General features: G+C 39.4%; 1 protein-coding gene across 1 annotated transcript in view; it reads right to left on the reverse strand.

Moving 5' to 3' along the window:
• ACTR3 (actin related protein 3) overlaps positions 1-7,793 on the reverse strand; it is a 39,738-nt gene extending 31,945 nt beyond the window's left edge. Inside the window, exon 1 of the mRNA XM_007421820.3 lies at positions 7,540-7,793. Within this exon, the coding sequence (XP_007421882.1) occupies positions 7,540-7,583 (44 nt within the window). The 5' untranslated portion in view covers positions 7,584-7,793. The remainder of the gene's footprint in view (positions 1-7,539) is intronic.
• Between the last annotated feature and the right edge of the window lie 6,515 nt (positions 7,794-14,308).

Consider the following 14,308-nt stretch of genomic DNA (forward strand, 5'->3'; position numbering starts at 1 on the left):
ATCTTGACTTTTTGACCACCCCACCAAGGATGCCCCTTCTCAATATATCTGGAAATGCCAAGTTATAGTCAATTGTGCTTTGTAATATTGCTATGTGATAAAATGGTGACCAATAACAATTCTTATTAGAACAGCAGGATAAATGTGAAAATTGTAATATTATGTACTTACTGCAGCACAGCACACACTTATCGCTAATTGGTTAATTGTTTAAATATAGATAAAACAAAAACTTTTGTTTTATCTATATTTAAACATATTCAATGTCTTCAGAAATTATTCTTAAAGCAATGCTATGTCAACTTGATAGCATTTTGATATTATTTTTTTTAGAAGTCCCTATTTACCAAATGGATGGCTACAAATTCAATTAAAACTATCCTTAATATTATTCCCAACAGAGATGGACAATAATTATCAATCCATGGATGATGATGATGATGATGATGATGATGATGATGATGATGATGATCTCAAAGGGAACAATAGATACTGTTTGCTGATGATGTCACCAGAAACTACTGGAACCAAATTTTTGGCAACAGCTATATATGTGTGTGACTAATAAAGTGCATTAAATTTACCAAGAGTAAGGCTATCAGATCTGGTCTGCAATCATCTGGATGACCAGCTTCTATGGCAAAATTGTTAGCCTACTGTGTCTTTTGCTGTTATCTAGTAATTGTCTGGATGTTTTGAGTCCATATATGATAGCCTAATCAAGAGGCTTTACACACCTATTTTGACAGTTGTCTTTTAAAGTTGCAAATCACATCACTGCATAATTCACATTTTGCTGAACCTGGAGTTGCGAAACTGGGCTTGGGGTGGTGGTGCATGCAGGTGACTGACTGCTCACTTCTATAATATGAAATGGCCAGCAGACTAATTAATGTCAGTAATTCAAATATATTGATAGACTCTCCAAATTAAGTACCTTATTTAGCCACTGAAAAATCTTATACAGTCTATACATTAATTTTAATTTTTCATTTAAGAATAAATGCTTCTTTTCCATGTAAGCTGTAAATAAATATGAAGGAAAAAATGACTTCACGTTTATATAAGCAAAATTGTGTCTGTAAGGTACTATAATAGGCTTAGAATGCCTCTGTAATAATGATCAACATTCCACTGTGTTAATGCTCCTTACTTTCTAGCCAGGTATGCTTTCATACACTCTAACTACATATCATTATAGGTAGGAGTCATCTATTCTGGTAAATAATGCATGACCATTAATCTTGATTCTTTCTTGGTTCTGTAGAGGATTATCAATCTCTCTCTTGAAATTCACGTTATTTGCCAACTTCACTATGATGACAACCCCACAATCTCTGTCACTGTATTCTTACTGATAGGATTTTAGGCTTTAGCTACTGATGGTTATTAGATTTATTGCTGTTGAGCTGTCAACTACAAATCATTTTTTTTTAAAAAAAGGAACAGAATGAAGTAAAAATAAACTTGATAAAACAGAAGTCAAAGTAGAACTATCTTTCCTATTTCTGTGCAAATTAGAACTCTGGTTTAATAGACTTCCAGTAGATCGAGCTGGTTCTGCATTACTTTTATCTTTTGCTCTAGATCCAAAATACTCTGGTTTCTCTTCAAATCGTATAAATCCTTCACTCTAGATCCAAAGTTGGTTAAATAAACTAATTATTGGAGAAAAGGGGTGACTTTAATCCAAATGTCTTTTAAATAGTAAATTACACTTTTTGCAGTGATTTGTTATTTCTATAAAGACATTATGAAAAAGATTTCATTCATGATTTGTGTTATTGGCATAAAACAACATAAATTGCCACAAATTACATTATCTGTGTGACATCTTTACTACAAATGATATAAATAGCCACAAATTATGCAAAATTAACATAACATTAACATACATTTAACTGCCTGATTCAACTTAGACAACTTTGAAGCAACAGACGTGGCTGATATTTTGGGGGGAATCCCTGTACATAAATATCATCCACTACATCCACTAAATGGGGGGGCTGTTAAATAAAGATTTCATTGTATTGCATAAAAGAGAGGAAATAAGTTTGTTAGATTTATATCCCAACTTCCTCCAAACACTCAAGGCAGCATACAAGAACACCTTCCTCCATTTTTCCCCACAATCACTCTGTGAGGTAGGTTGGGCTGAGGAGTAACTGGCTCAAAGTCACCCAGTGAGGTATATTTCCTATTTTTGACATGTGACTTTATTTCCCACAATGAGATTTGGGGTGTCCAGATGTGTACACATTTGAATAATTTCCCATAGGAGAAATTTCAAAGTCTAGTTTTTACTGTTTCACAAGTTATTTAAAAAGCAAACACAGGACATACATAAATTGTAAATACCAGTTTAAAGTTCCTAATCAAAACTAAAGATTTATTCAATATTAAACTAATCACACTCAGAAAGATTAAATTAAGAATTATGAATATAAATAATAAGATAATCCTACCAAGGAATTGTACATCTTGTGGGCTGAATAGTACACCATGTAATTACTATTATCCATGGGCAAAGAGGAACATGGAGTGTGTGTGTGTGTATGTATGCACTTTTTGTGAGTTGGGCGGTATCTAACTTTGAAATATAAATAAAAATAAATTTATATATATACATATATACATACATACATACATAAAAATAAGTGATGGTCGCTCAGCCTGTAGACCTCCAGAACCAGGCCTCCCCGCCAATTGGGGCTATTTAGCATTCAAGATCATCAACTTCTGGAAGACCACAAATTACCCACCTGCTTTAAAGTAATTTAAATCATGTGAAAATGCTATATTTAACCATGCAGCCTGTTTTGGAGTGATTGTCAGAAAATCTGAACAAACTGACATAATAAAAGAATGATATTTTACTTTATTTACAAAATGTTCAGACTATTCTTATCTCATGTAGTGCTTAAGACAATTTACAAATGATCAAATCTAGCATACCACACAAGTGTCCTAATGTTTTTATCAGGCTAACTATCATGGGAATTCCATTAATAAAAATCTGGCATAGATTTGAATAGTTATTCATTGATAACAAACATTTAGAAATAAAGAGTTCAGCAGTGGGTCAGATGTTATTACAGAGCAGAATGCTATTCAGTACAGATAGAAGTTTTATTACAGGTACAAAAGTCACAGTCAAAATCCATTTAACAAAAGGTTCTCTCACATATGCAGCATTTCTTGGGAAACTCTTCACCATAAAGATATAAATAGAGGGATATTTTAAATATTTTCATTATAGAATGAACAATGTTCAGAAAGGGCAATTGGGCAAGAGATTTGTATAATTTATGCTATCTAAAGTTCTGGGTATCTTACTAAAATAAAGCACATTTTTGGCAGTAATTGTTAAGTTATAATTGCTCAAGCATAACAATTCATACTTAACCATGTTTAGTAGCAACATGGGGAAAACTATTTCTGTCTAGGGATCAGCACACTGGTCTACATAAAATATTGTATGGGAGGATTTCCAGACACACAATGAACTTCCATGTCTTCTGTCTTCTCCTTGCTTTTCTGTGTACAGTATCCCTAAAATCATCCCAAGTCCAGTTCTCAAAACCAGAGCACACTTGTAGAGACTATTGGGAAGAACTGAGATTTATTAGCAAGCCCAGACAATTTCACTCAATAACTTCTCTTTCAATCTTATCTTAGTCACTCCATATTATCTACTGGGAATACATGTATAGCTTTAAGTATGGCATATTTATATGGCCTCTTGAAAAAGTTCTGAAGCCTAAAGCAGGAGTGGAAAAAGTGTGCCCTTACTGATGAGTTTAACCTACCAGCACCATTTTATGATTCCCAGAGTAGATGAAGCCAAAGAAATTGAAACATTTTTTCCATAGTGGAGAATTCAAGAGGCAAAATATGTTACTTTTGATAAGTCTTAGAAAACCTTAATGCACTATTTTCCTCACTGAAAACCCTGAAATACCCTTTACCATATTGGGGTCCTGACCATTTACTTCTGGAGTGTGGCCTTCAGCATGCAATGCAATGTCTGGAAGCTCTAGAGCTAACAGAACTTGTGCACCTTGGCCTAAAGATACAAACTTATAAGACTTTTGAGCTATGCTTACACAAATTCCATTTTTCTGCAGCAAAAATATATTTTTATCATGTATAACAATAAAACCACAATTCTATGCTTGGTCTAGATTTGAGAAGCACTAAATTGGTGGAAATTGTGCATAAGCTCAGCTGCACAAATTTTATAAAGTGTATTGATAAGTAAATGCATATGCAATATATGTTTTCTCAATCATTTAATGCAGCTACAGACTTAACTACACTTAGTAATGTATCAGGATGTTCCATTTCTAAAGTAATTCAAAATATTAAACAACAACCCAGCATAAACATTAACTTAAACATGTTTGCAAAAGAAGATATCCTGCTTAAGTATTTATATGATGTGGTAGATTCAGGGATGTTAGTCTTCTCTAAATAAAAGTAATTTAATAAGCACATTTTATGTACATATTCAAATAATTCACAAACATTCAACAAAAACAAACAGAATCTTGCAATCACAGAATCATAGATGGACATTTATGTCATCAAGTCTGATCCCCTGCTCAATGCAGGACCCCATATTAAAGCAGACCAGACTAACAGTTATTTAGCCCATATTTAAACTCATAAAGTAAATCTGATTTAATGTAATTATTGAATTAAGCTATACTAATATACTTTTCAACATGACAGTCAAGCCAATCACATTCTAATTTTTTACTTCAATGGACACTGTGTCACATTTTAAGACTTCTATTCTAGAGGAAGCTTCACATGCACTCAATCTAGGAAAATACATTCCTGATGCACTAGCAACTGGTATTCTAGTTTTGCTGTTCTCCAATACATCTCTTGGACATAAAGCAAATGTTACAAAACCATATATATGCCCTCTGCTTTACTGGAAGCCAATATTTCTTTCTCCTTTGTAGTTTTTACTGTGGACTACAACGATCATTAACATAATAACACATTTGCAAGAAGTATACAATACTGTTATAATGAAACATTTTAAGCAACAGTGGAACTACTAATTATTCAAATTTTATAGCTATACCCAAAGTTACTAAGGTATAAATGTATATGGCAAATTTTCTAAAGTAGGTTTAGAACATTTTAATATTGCACACTACATTAGCAAAACAGGCTAAATGTCCAGCCACTTCCCCTTTAAATATTCCAATCTGTTCCTCTTATATTTTCTAGGTAGAGTCCAAGAGTATACCAATACGTAAGTAAGATTAGCAGAATACAGTGGAAACTTGCACAAATTTATATGTGTACATAAAGCATTAGGATATATAGTTACCTCCTCAAACAGAAAAGTAAAGAGTGTCACTATATATTGGTTCTAAAACAGATTACTAAAACACATACATTTCTAAAACACAAGTGGGATTCTAATTCTTTAATGCTCAGATCTATTGTTTTACGGCTTATCATCTAAGAGTCCAGATTTTTCAGGGCCACTGACACATTGCAATTTAGTAAGTGTATAATCATAGCTACTAATTAAAAAACGCTGTGTTTTGAAAACCAGTGGCTGTGTATTCACTGATAGTCCCCTTTGCAGAATCTAAAATTAAATCCCTTTCTTTCTGGTGGTTATTTCTATGATTTTCACTATGCAGAAGTTTAACTTTACAAATGAAACACGTCCCCAGAGATCCCTATTGGTACAATAGCCTCTCACACATATGCAAAATGAGCTTCATATGAAAAAAAGGACATGATATGCTTCTTTAAATACTGTATTACATTGAACACTGTAAGTTCAATGTACAGACACATATCTTCTAAGTTATTGTGGGCAGCAGAAAAGCAACGAGTACGAGTTGTAATTTACTGCAGTTTTATAACCAACTGCATATTTTGTGCTCCATTTAAGTGAACTACCCCAATCATATTTCTTATGTATATATGTTTAGGTTTTGGTTTGTTTTTCAAACAGAAACGAAAGGTCACATTTTCCAAAAAATGTTTGATGACACACTTCTCAAAATATTTTTAAAATGTAATTAACCATTTTTAAACAGAAAACCAAAGCTGGCAACTGATTAGTTAGAAGTGTTTTATCTGCAATTATATTAAGCTATTGCTGCAAAGACCAACTGCATGCAGAATTTTCTGCCAAATTCATCTTTATTAGCATGAAGCAAAATGAGGCACAAAATGAAGTTGCCTCAAACCAGTTCCTTAAGAAACTGCAATGAGTGATACAAAGTACCTACCAGGAAGCCGTTGCTTCCTAGATATACCTCCAGTACTGTGCTCCATGCCTGCTGTTCACAGAAAGAATATCATTAAAACTCTTTTCTATAAGAAATATGTTAGAAAGTAACAATGTTGAATGCCTTTTCTTCACATAAACTAGCAATTACAAAATAAGAAAAGTGGTTTCTAAAAAGGATTTGGTTCAGGTTTGACACTGAAAACTGCCTTATAAGGTATAAAAGCCTGAAAGGAGGAAGTGCCTTTGACAAAACTAAGGAAGTTCCTCTGCGCTTGCTCGTTAGGCAGGGCAGACTTTTTTTTTTTCACCCACACAGAGAGAAGTAGTGCTGAATAAATGGCACATATGGACAAATCATGGCACTGCAAAAGGAAGCTACCAATCTGAAGTATCTCTCTTGCCAGTAAAACTGAACTTAGTTAAAAATTATATACAGGCCAGTTTGACCTGGGAAAGGCTGGTGCTGATTTTGTCCCTTGAGAATGCCATTTCATAAATGAAATTAAGGCTGCAGATGTTCCTTTCAAAAACTGCTCCCTGACAGAGCAATGCAGGGAAATTTCTGGACCAATGGAACAACAAAAATCCAACTGTCTCTCCTGCAACCTTCCCTTGGGAGAAAAAACAAGTTATCGGCAAGGCGGAGAGGAAACGCTAGTCTTAGTGGGCCACGGGTCTCCTTCCCAGCCCTGGAAGGTGCTCTGTCATCCCCACAAGCACACAATGAATAAGACCGCTGGCAGCGGCAAACCTCACTGACTTTATCAGGAGAAGACAATGAAGCCCTCCTTCTGCAGAGGCCGAAGCCTCTCGGGAATATTTAAAACGGGTAGGTGAGGGTTTGAACCGGGGCAGTTTAGGGCGTGACTCGCCGTTCCTCCCACAAAGCCTCATTTTTGACGGCGGACGCCGAAAGGCAGAGAAAGAGTGGCTGGGCGAGCGGCTGCCGTCAAGGAGCCAACCGGCCCGGGCGGTGGAACGCACTTCACATGCACCCCCACCTGCCCCCAAGTTGCATCGATAAAGGGGAAGGGGTGTGGGTGGGCGCCCAGGGGCAGGGAGCCCTGCCATGCTCCGCGCTGGAGAAGAAATGCCGGAGGAATCCCTCCTCGCTCCAGGGGCGAGCCCCCGTCCACGCGCCCCAATGAACGGCAGCGGCAGCCCGGCCGCTTCCCTTCCCCGCCCTCTCCAGCGCTGGAAGCCAACTGTCAGCCGCCGCCGCCGCCGCCGCGCGCCCCGTCGCCCATTCATCCCTCTCGGCTCACCCGGTGCCACAGTCCACCACGCAGGCCGGGAGCCGCCCTGCCATCCTCCACGGGTTGAGACGGCGCTGGGGAAAGGTGCGGACGACCCCGCGGGCCTCTCTCTCCTTCTTCCACTCTGGGGGAGTGAAGGCACCACTTCCGCAAAGGAGCGAGTCACTCCCTGCCCCAGCCTTTGCTGGCTGCCTCCCGCCCCCCCGCTCGCACACGCACAGCCCCGGCGAGGGAGCCCAAGATGGCCGCCTCTTCCGTCGCTCCCTCCCTCCCAGCCGGAACGCGGGCGAGGGAGGGGCGCCGCGGAGGAGGAAAGGGAGAGCGGGCGGGCGCGTCAAACCGAGGCCTTCGGGGACCTGCGCTGTTCGGGAAGCGAGCGGGGGCGGAAAAGAGGTGCGGGCGGGCTCTGTTCCCCGCGTGCTTTCTTCTTTCACTTTGTTGGGAGAGCCGCTCGAGGGTCAGGGACACTCGCTGCCTTGAGCCGTCCTCCGCGCCTTCGTCAGTCTATCCGGTGACAGAGATGGGCATGTTAGGAGGCCATGGTTTAATTTTATGGCACTCAGCACGTGATGGAATCCACTTTCTTTGACCGCCATCCTAACTGGCTGCCTTCAGAAGCCCGAAGGTTATCAAAGGCAGGCGTTCTGCAGAGCTGCGGTAGCCTTAACACTTGCATGCCAGGCAGAGCTCGCACGCGTTTTTCAGAGCCAGAGAGGGGCAGCGACAGGAAATGCTTCCTCAGATGCTCTTTCGACTTGGCCCGGCAATTCCATCCATTTCTCTAAACCATCTCAGACTGAAAGGCCCAGGATACACGTGAATGGATGGGGAAGGCGGTGACATATTCAACCAAGTACAAATAAAAGTAAAGGGGGGGGGGAGTTCCATAAAGTTTCTTCTTAGAAAATTATTTCAATTTCAATCTTCTGAGATTTTTTTTTGTCTTACAGTCCAATGTAAATAAAAACCCTGGGATTTCCTTGTGGTCTCCCATCCAAGGACTAATCAGATTTGACCCTCTGTGTGTGTGTGTGTGTGTATATTTAGTATAAATTTTTATTATTACATAATAGACAGATTTGACTTCCAGTATCATAACAGTAAAAACAAATATATACGTAAATAAGCTGCTATTTCTGTTCTACTTCTTAAATTATTAAACACCAAAGTAATTTTTTAATTAGCATTCTTTGGGGAATTTATCTAGGGTTCAGTTCTGTTTTCTCATCCAGTGTTCATATTCCATCCAATCTTCTTTCTATTTCTCCAAAGTCTTATCTTTAATCCACGCTGTTATCTTTGCCATTTGCTTGAAGTGGTTCAATTTCTTCTTCCATTGTAGTTCCCAATTCTCAATCTTCTCAGACTTCCAATGTTGAGCAATAATCATTCTTGCGGCTGCTGTTGCATACATAATACAATTCCACGACTTTTTCTTAATTTTTTCATCAAGCATCCCCAACAAATAATATTCTGGCTTTTTAACAAAGTTCATTCCAATCATCTTTGCTATATGTTTATGTATAATATCCCATAATTTTTTTCACTTCCTTACAGCTCCACCACATGTGAAAAAAGGAGGCACCCTTCTCCCCACATTTCCAACATTTAACCTCTATTTTTTAATACATTTTTTCCAATTTATTTGGGGTCAGGTACCACCTGTACATCATTTTGTAACTATTTTCTCTTATATCTTGACATACTGTAAATTTTATATCTTTCCCACCATATTTCCCACCTTTCCATCATAATGTTATGTCCTAAATCCTGTGCCCATTTAATCATACAAGACCCTGTATATTTTTTTGAGTACAGCCTAAGTCAGCTAGGTGCTATTTAGTTACTACTATTTCCATATAAAAACCATACAGGTACCTCAAAGCTACGTTTGTTAGATTACCTTTTGGTTAACATACTAAAAAATTCTTGCAGCCTTTACATGTCTTTTTCCTGAATGAGCTATTATTTATCTACTTGATTTATACCCCATATAAATAGCCTGAGTACTGAAGCTTGCCAACTGTAAAGAAGATGAAATTAAATAAATGAAATTTAAAAATATAAATACAATAATAAAAATAAAGCAAAAATATAAAAACAGTAAATGAAATATATCACAATAATTCATTAAGCATTACAAAAGGAACGTGTCTTGATTGCTCTTCTAAAGACAGAGAGACCAAATTCAATTTCTCTAAGGTACATTTCAGAGCCAGGGAGCACCAGATTCAATTTTATAATCTTCACCTTGTTTATAAATGAATATTGAGGATGTGTATGAGATTAACAGGTAGAACAGATCATCTGAGAACAGTGTCATTACCAACCATAAAACTGGCTTGTGCTTCCACAAATGTGTATCAATGATTCACTGAACTATGATTTACTTAATGCCTCAATTTTTCTGATTCAGTTTACATCTGGACCATAAACTAACCACACTAGCTAGTTGCTCACAACACGGTAGGCCAAAATGTGGTTGTTTAGTTTGTGGTTCAGCGTATGGTACTAACATCTCCTTTAAGGCACAGAGTGCCCTCTTGCTTGCTTGAACACACCTCCTCACAATATACCTTGGGTTCAAATGAACAGTTGCTGTCACTCTCACCCTTGATCACAGGTCTCTGCATCTTCTTTTGGGGCTTTGAGGTCATTCCATGTTGGGATTTAGGCCTGTTTCTAAGGGGCAGAAGGATGTGAACTAAACAGCATGGCAATTAAAAAAAAAAAAATCTGGTACTGCAGCAAAAATGCTGGCCTTTACAAACAATAACCTAGGTAGATATGGGCTAGTGCCTAATACTAAGGTCAGTCCTTAGAGATATATATCAATGTGCATGCTTCCCAGTAAAGTATATGAAGGGTGGTTTTTTTTTCATTTAAAAAATGGTTTTGATAGGTCCAATACTTTCATTCTGACATTGACTTGCAAATAAAAATAACCAATAAGCTGTTGAAATTGTTTTTCTGTTTGCATACCTCTTCGCAAACCACAAGATATATTTTTTCTTCACCTTTGGACTCTAAATGTTTGAAAACGGTTGGCCAACAAAGAATGTCTATTGGACATTTTCCATAAACTGCATTAGTGTAAGTGCTCTTGAGGTCAGTGATGGGGAGCAATGTTCTTCTAACACTGAGAGCCAGTGTGTTCCAAGTGACAGCAATGAAAGTATAGGTCTTCTTTCTCCATCTCACGTTATAGGCCTTTGGTGAGCAATTATCATGTGGCTTCTAACATGAATATTCACTAATGACATGAATATCCTTCTGGATCGACTCGGAGGATTGGGGGGGGGGGCAGGGTGCTGTGCTGGTTTGCCTCCTTTCTCCAAGGTCTATTCCAGTCGGTGGTGATCAGGGAGGAGAGATCCCGCCCTTGGCCCCTACTGTGTGGGGTGCCATGGGGGTTGGTGCTCTCTCTGCACCTCAGTATGCTGATGATACCCAATTATACATCTCTGCCCCTGGTACAGTAAGCGATGCTGTGGACGTCTTATCCCTGTGCCTGGATGCTATGAGGGTCTGGATGGGGAACAACAGGCTTCAGCTGAACCCTGGCAAGACTGAGTGGCTTTGGGTTTTGGGGCCCACCAGTTCTAGGACTATACCATCTTGCGCATAGACCCCGTGCGCAATCTGGGGGTTCTCCTAGGCTCATGACTCCTGCTTGAAGAGCAACTGGCAGTCGTGGCTAGGAGGGCCTTTGCTCAACTTCATATTGTGCACCAGTTGTGCCTGTTCCTAGGTCAAGGGGCTCTACTCATGGTCACTCATGCCCTAGTCACTTCCTGATTGGATTACTGTAATGCGCTCTACATGGGGCTGCCCTTGAAAAGTATCTGGAAGCTTCAACTGGTGCAGAATGCAGTGGCACAGGCAGTTATGTCTGTTTGTAGAACACACGTTACACCTCTGCTCCACAAGCTGCACTGCACTGGTTACCAGTCTGTTTCCATGTCCAATTCAAGGTGCTGGTTTTGACATTTAAGGTCCTAGATGGCATGGGACTAGGTTATTTGACGGATCCTCTCTGATTTGTTCATGTCTGTGATTTTTTAAAAAATTCTGTAACATCTTCCAGATTTTCCTTGACAGCAGAGCTATTGCCTTAATCCCTACATAGATTCCCATTGCAATTATACCAATTATACCAAACATGAATATAATATCCTAGAAAATTCTATGTTTTGTTTAATATGTGATTTTCAAAACCATTTTAAATACATTCACACAGCTCTCTTATGTACTGCTCCTACATTTATCTTAAACAAATATTTAATGTAATACAACTGTATTATATGCAGTGAGCTAAATATTCTGGTCTTGTCCTCAATCACAGAGTTCTCTAGTTTTCTCCCTGATATTTGCACTCTGAACAGGAGTGTCTGCAAAGGGGAAACCTGCACACCTATATGATATTATGCTCCCCTTTAACAGATTCCAATGCTCAACTAGGCCAGGTCAGGAGATCTGTAGAATCAAAGGCTGGGCTAACAGCATCTTTCTTTCCAGGTATTAAATGAAGGTATAAAGGGTGACATATAACGCTCTATATGGCTTAGAATCTAGCAGTCTTCTCCTTTATATACCATCCTAGTGATTCACTGAATAGCAATCTGAGACAGATGCCGCAATTTTGGCAATCTTTCCTTGAACCGTTTTGGCTGGCCCCAAGCCTTGTAAACATTTGCCTCTCACTTAAAAACATATTTTTTTTCACCCAGGCATTTAATTCTGCTAGATGTCTTATTGTCCTACTTCTAACATGTTGTAATTTCTCATCTATCTAACTATCCATTTGTCTTCAACATGGGGGCTTCATCCTATCCTGTGAGCTAAGAAGCTGACTGGCTCATTTAATCAAAGCAGCAGCCCTTATTTTCCTAGCTGCCTCTGGCTTTTTGCCCGGCCAAATTTTGTTTTCAGACAGCTACTACTCTTCCTGTTTTGCTACTGCTGGCTGTATTTCAGCTGCAGGGGATCCAGCTCCCTGAGCAGAAGGCTGGAAAGCTTGGCTTCAGGTATCAACTATTTTTCCTCCCATCAGCTAGCCGAACTTTCCCAAATCAGTGGGTTGCAGCTGGGTTGGGACTACAATTCCCACAGTTCCCAATCAACATGGGCCCTCGCTAAGACTTTGGAGAACTGGCCAAGGGGGTTGGCAGTTTTGGAAACTGTGGTCCCAACAAATTCTGAAGGCACTAGATTAGGGAACACTGAGCTGGAGAAGGACTGTCAGGAGCAGAAGGTTCTTTTGGTGTAGGTGAGAAGGCACGTACACTGGGTAGACTGACATCGCTGCAGAATGTATGCCTTTAATAGAGAGCCAAAGTGATGTAGAGGTTAATGTGTTGGACGAGGAAGAGGAAAACCCAGGTTCTAGTCCACCTGCAACCACCAGCTCCCTTGGTGATTTGGGGCCAGTCATTGTAATGGAATGTGTGAATGACATTAGGAGACAGGAGGAAGATCCTTGGACTAGGCAACAGTCAGATAAGAGGCAGCTGAGCCTGCAAAAGAAATGGTGGAGGGGGGTGGCAAACATCTCAGAAGGACCCTCCCTAGTTTCTTGGACTGTAAAGGCAAGGAGAGAGAGATGTACTTTTGGACTTGCAAGATTCTGTTAATGTAACCTTACAATAAAGATAAAGCTATTCTTCCTGCGCGTGCTTCTTGTCTGAGCTACCTTACAAGGCTGACAGTCATTCTCAGCCCAACCTATCTCAGGCTGTTGCCATGGGACTGGATGGGGCAGCTCTTAGATCTAAGTGAATATCAAATAAATACACTGTACTAAAGACTTTGCCTGTATTCCCTGATGACCTTGGTATACAATGCCTCTCCTTTGCATGTTAAAAGCATGAAATAGCTGTGGGCATTGTAGGCTAGTTTCTGCCTCCCCCCTTCATGTGCCTTCCAGCCACCCATTTGGCAATTGAGGGTAGACATCTTCTCCATATCGTCATCTCCTTGTGCACGTCTTAGTATATTTGCATCAACCACAGCTACCATTTTTCTTAGTTGCCAAATGGATGATTAGTGGATGCATCATGAGGCAGGCTTAGCCCATGTAACTCCCTTCTTCACATTTGGATGTACTGTTGATCATGATTTGAGGATGGCAGTGCCTGTTGGTGTTGGTTCCCTGTTTCTACGCATTGCTGCTCACCTTTCTGTTTAATCCACAATCTTCAAACCTGCCCCCAACCCAAAACCATAATGTAAGCAGTGTAACCTAACTTAATGGTCTTAATATAAATGGTCAAATGATTGACTGTTAAAAACTCTGATTCTAAAGGAAGTTATTGTTGACAATTTCTCTTTCACTTCTGTAACAGAGTTGTCAGCAACCGTCTTCATAACCTCCTCCTTCAAGGAGTTCTCAGGAAAAAGATCAGATACTGTAGTAACTAGAGAACTTAAGCACCCACTGTAGCTTCAACCTCTATAGGATGGATCTGGGCAGCTGGAGGTGGAGGGGAAGAAGGTTAGAATCTAAATCCCATTTCATTCTTCAATTCCTAAGATGGCTAGAACATGGCAATTCTGATCCTCTGTTCTGTTGTAAGTCCAAAGTGTGCAAGGCCTTGTGGAACTAGTTTCACAGTTCTTTGTATCCTGGCCAGTGTACATAACAATTTACACAAGGGTGTGCTGTGGGTTAGCCTAACATTTATGAGCTTCTAATAATCAACAAAGCAAAATCACTCTGAGCCAGAAGAAAAGAAAAATGAGTCACAAATTTTGAAGGAAGTAGACTGTGAAGTAGCTG

This window comes from Python bivittatus, unplaced genomic scaffold (assembly GCF_059951505.1).
Source record: "Python bivittatus isolate LINGU-HERP-01145 unplaced genomic scaffold, Pbiv_v1 ctg000480_np1212, whole genome shotgun sequence".
In the NCBI taxonomy this organism is placed as follows: Eukaryota; Metazoa; Chordata; class Lepidosauria; order Squamata; family Pythonidae; genus Python; species Python bivittatus.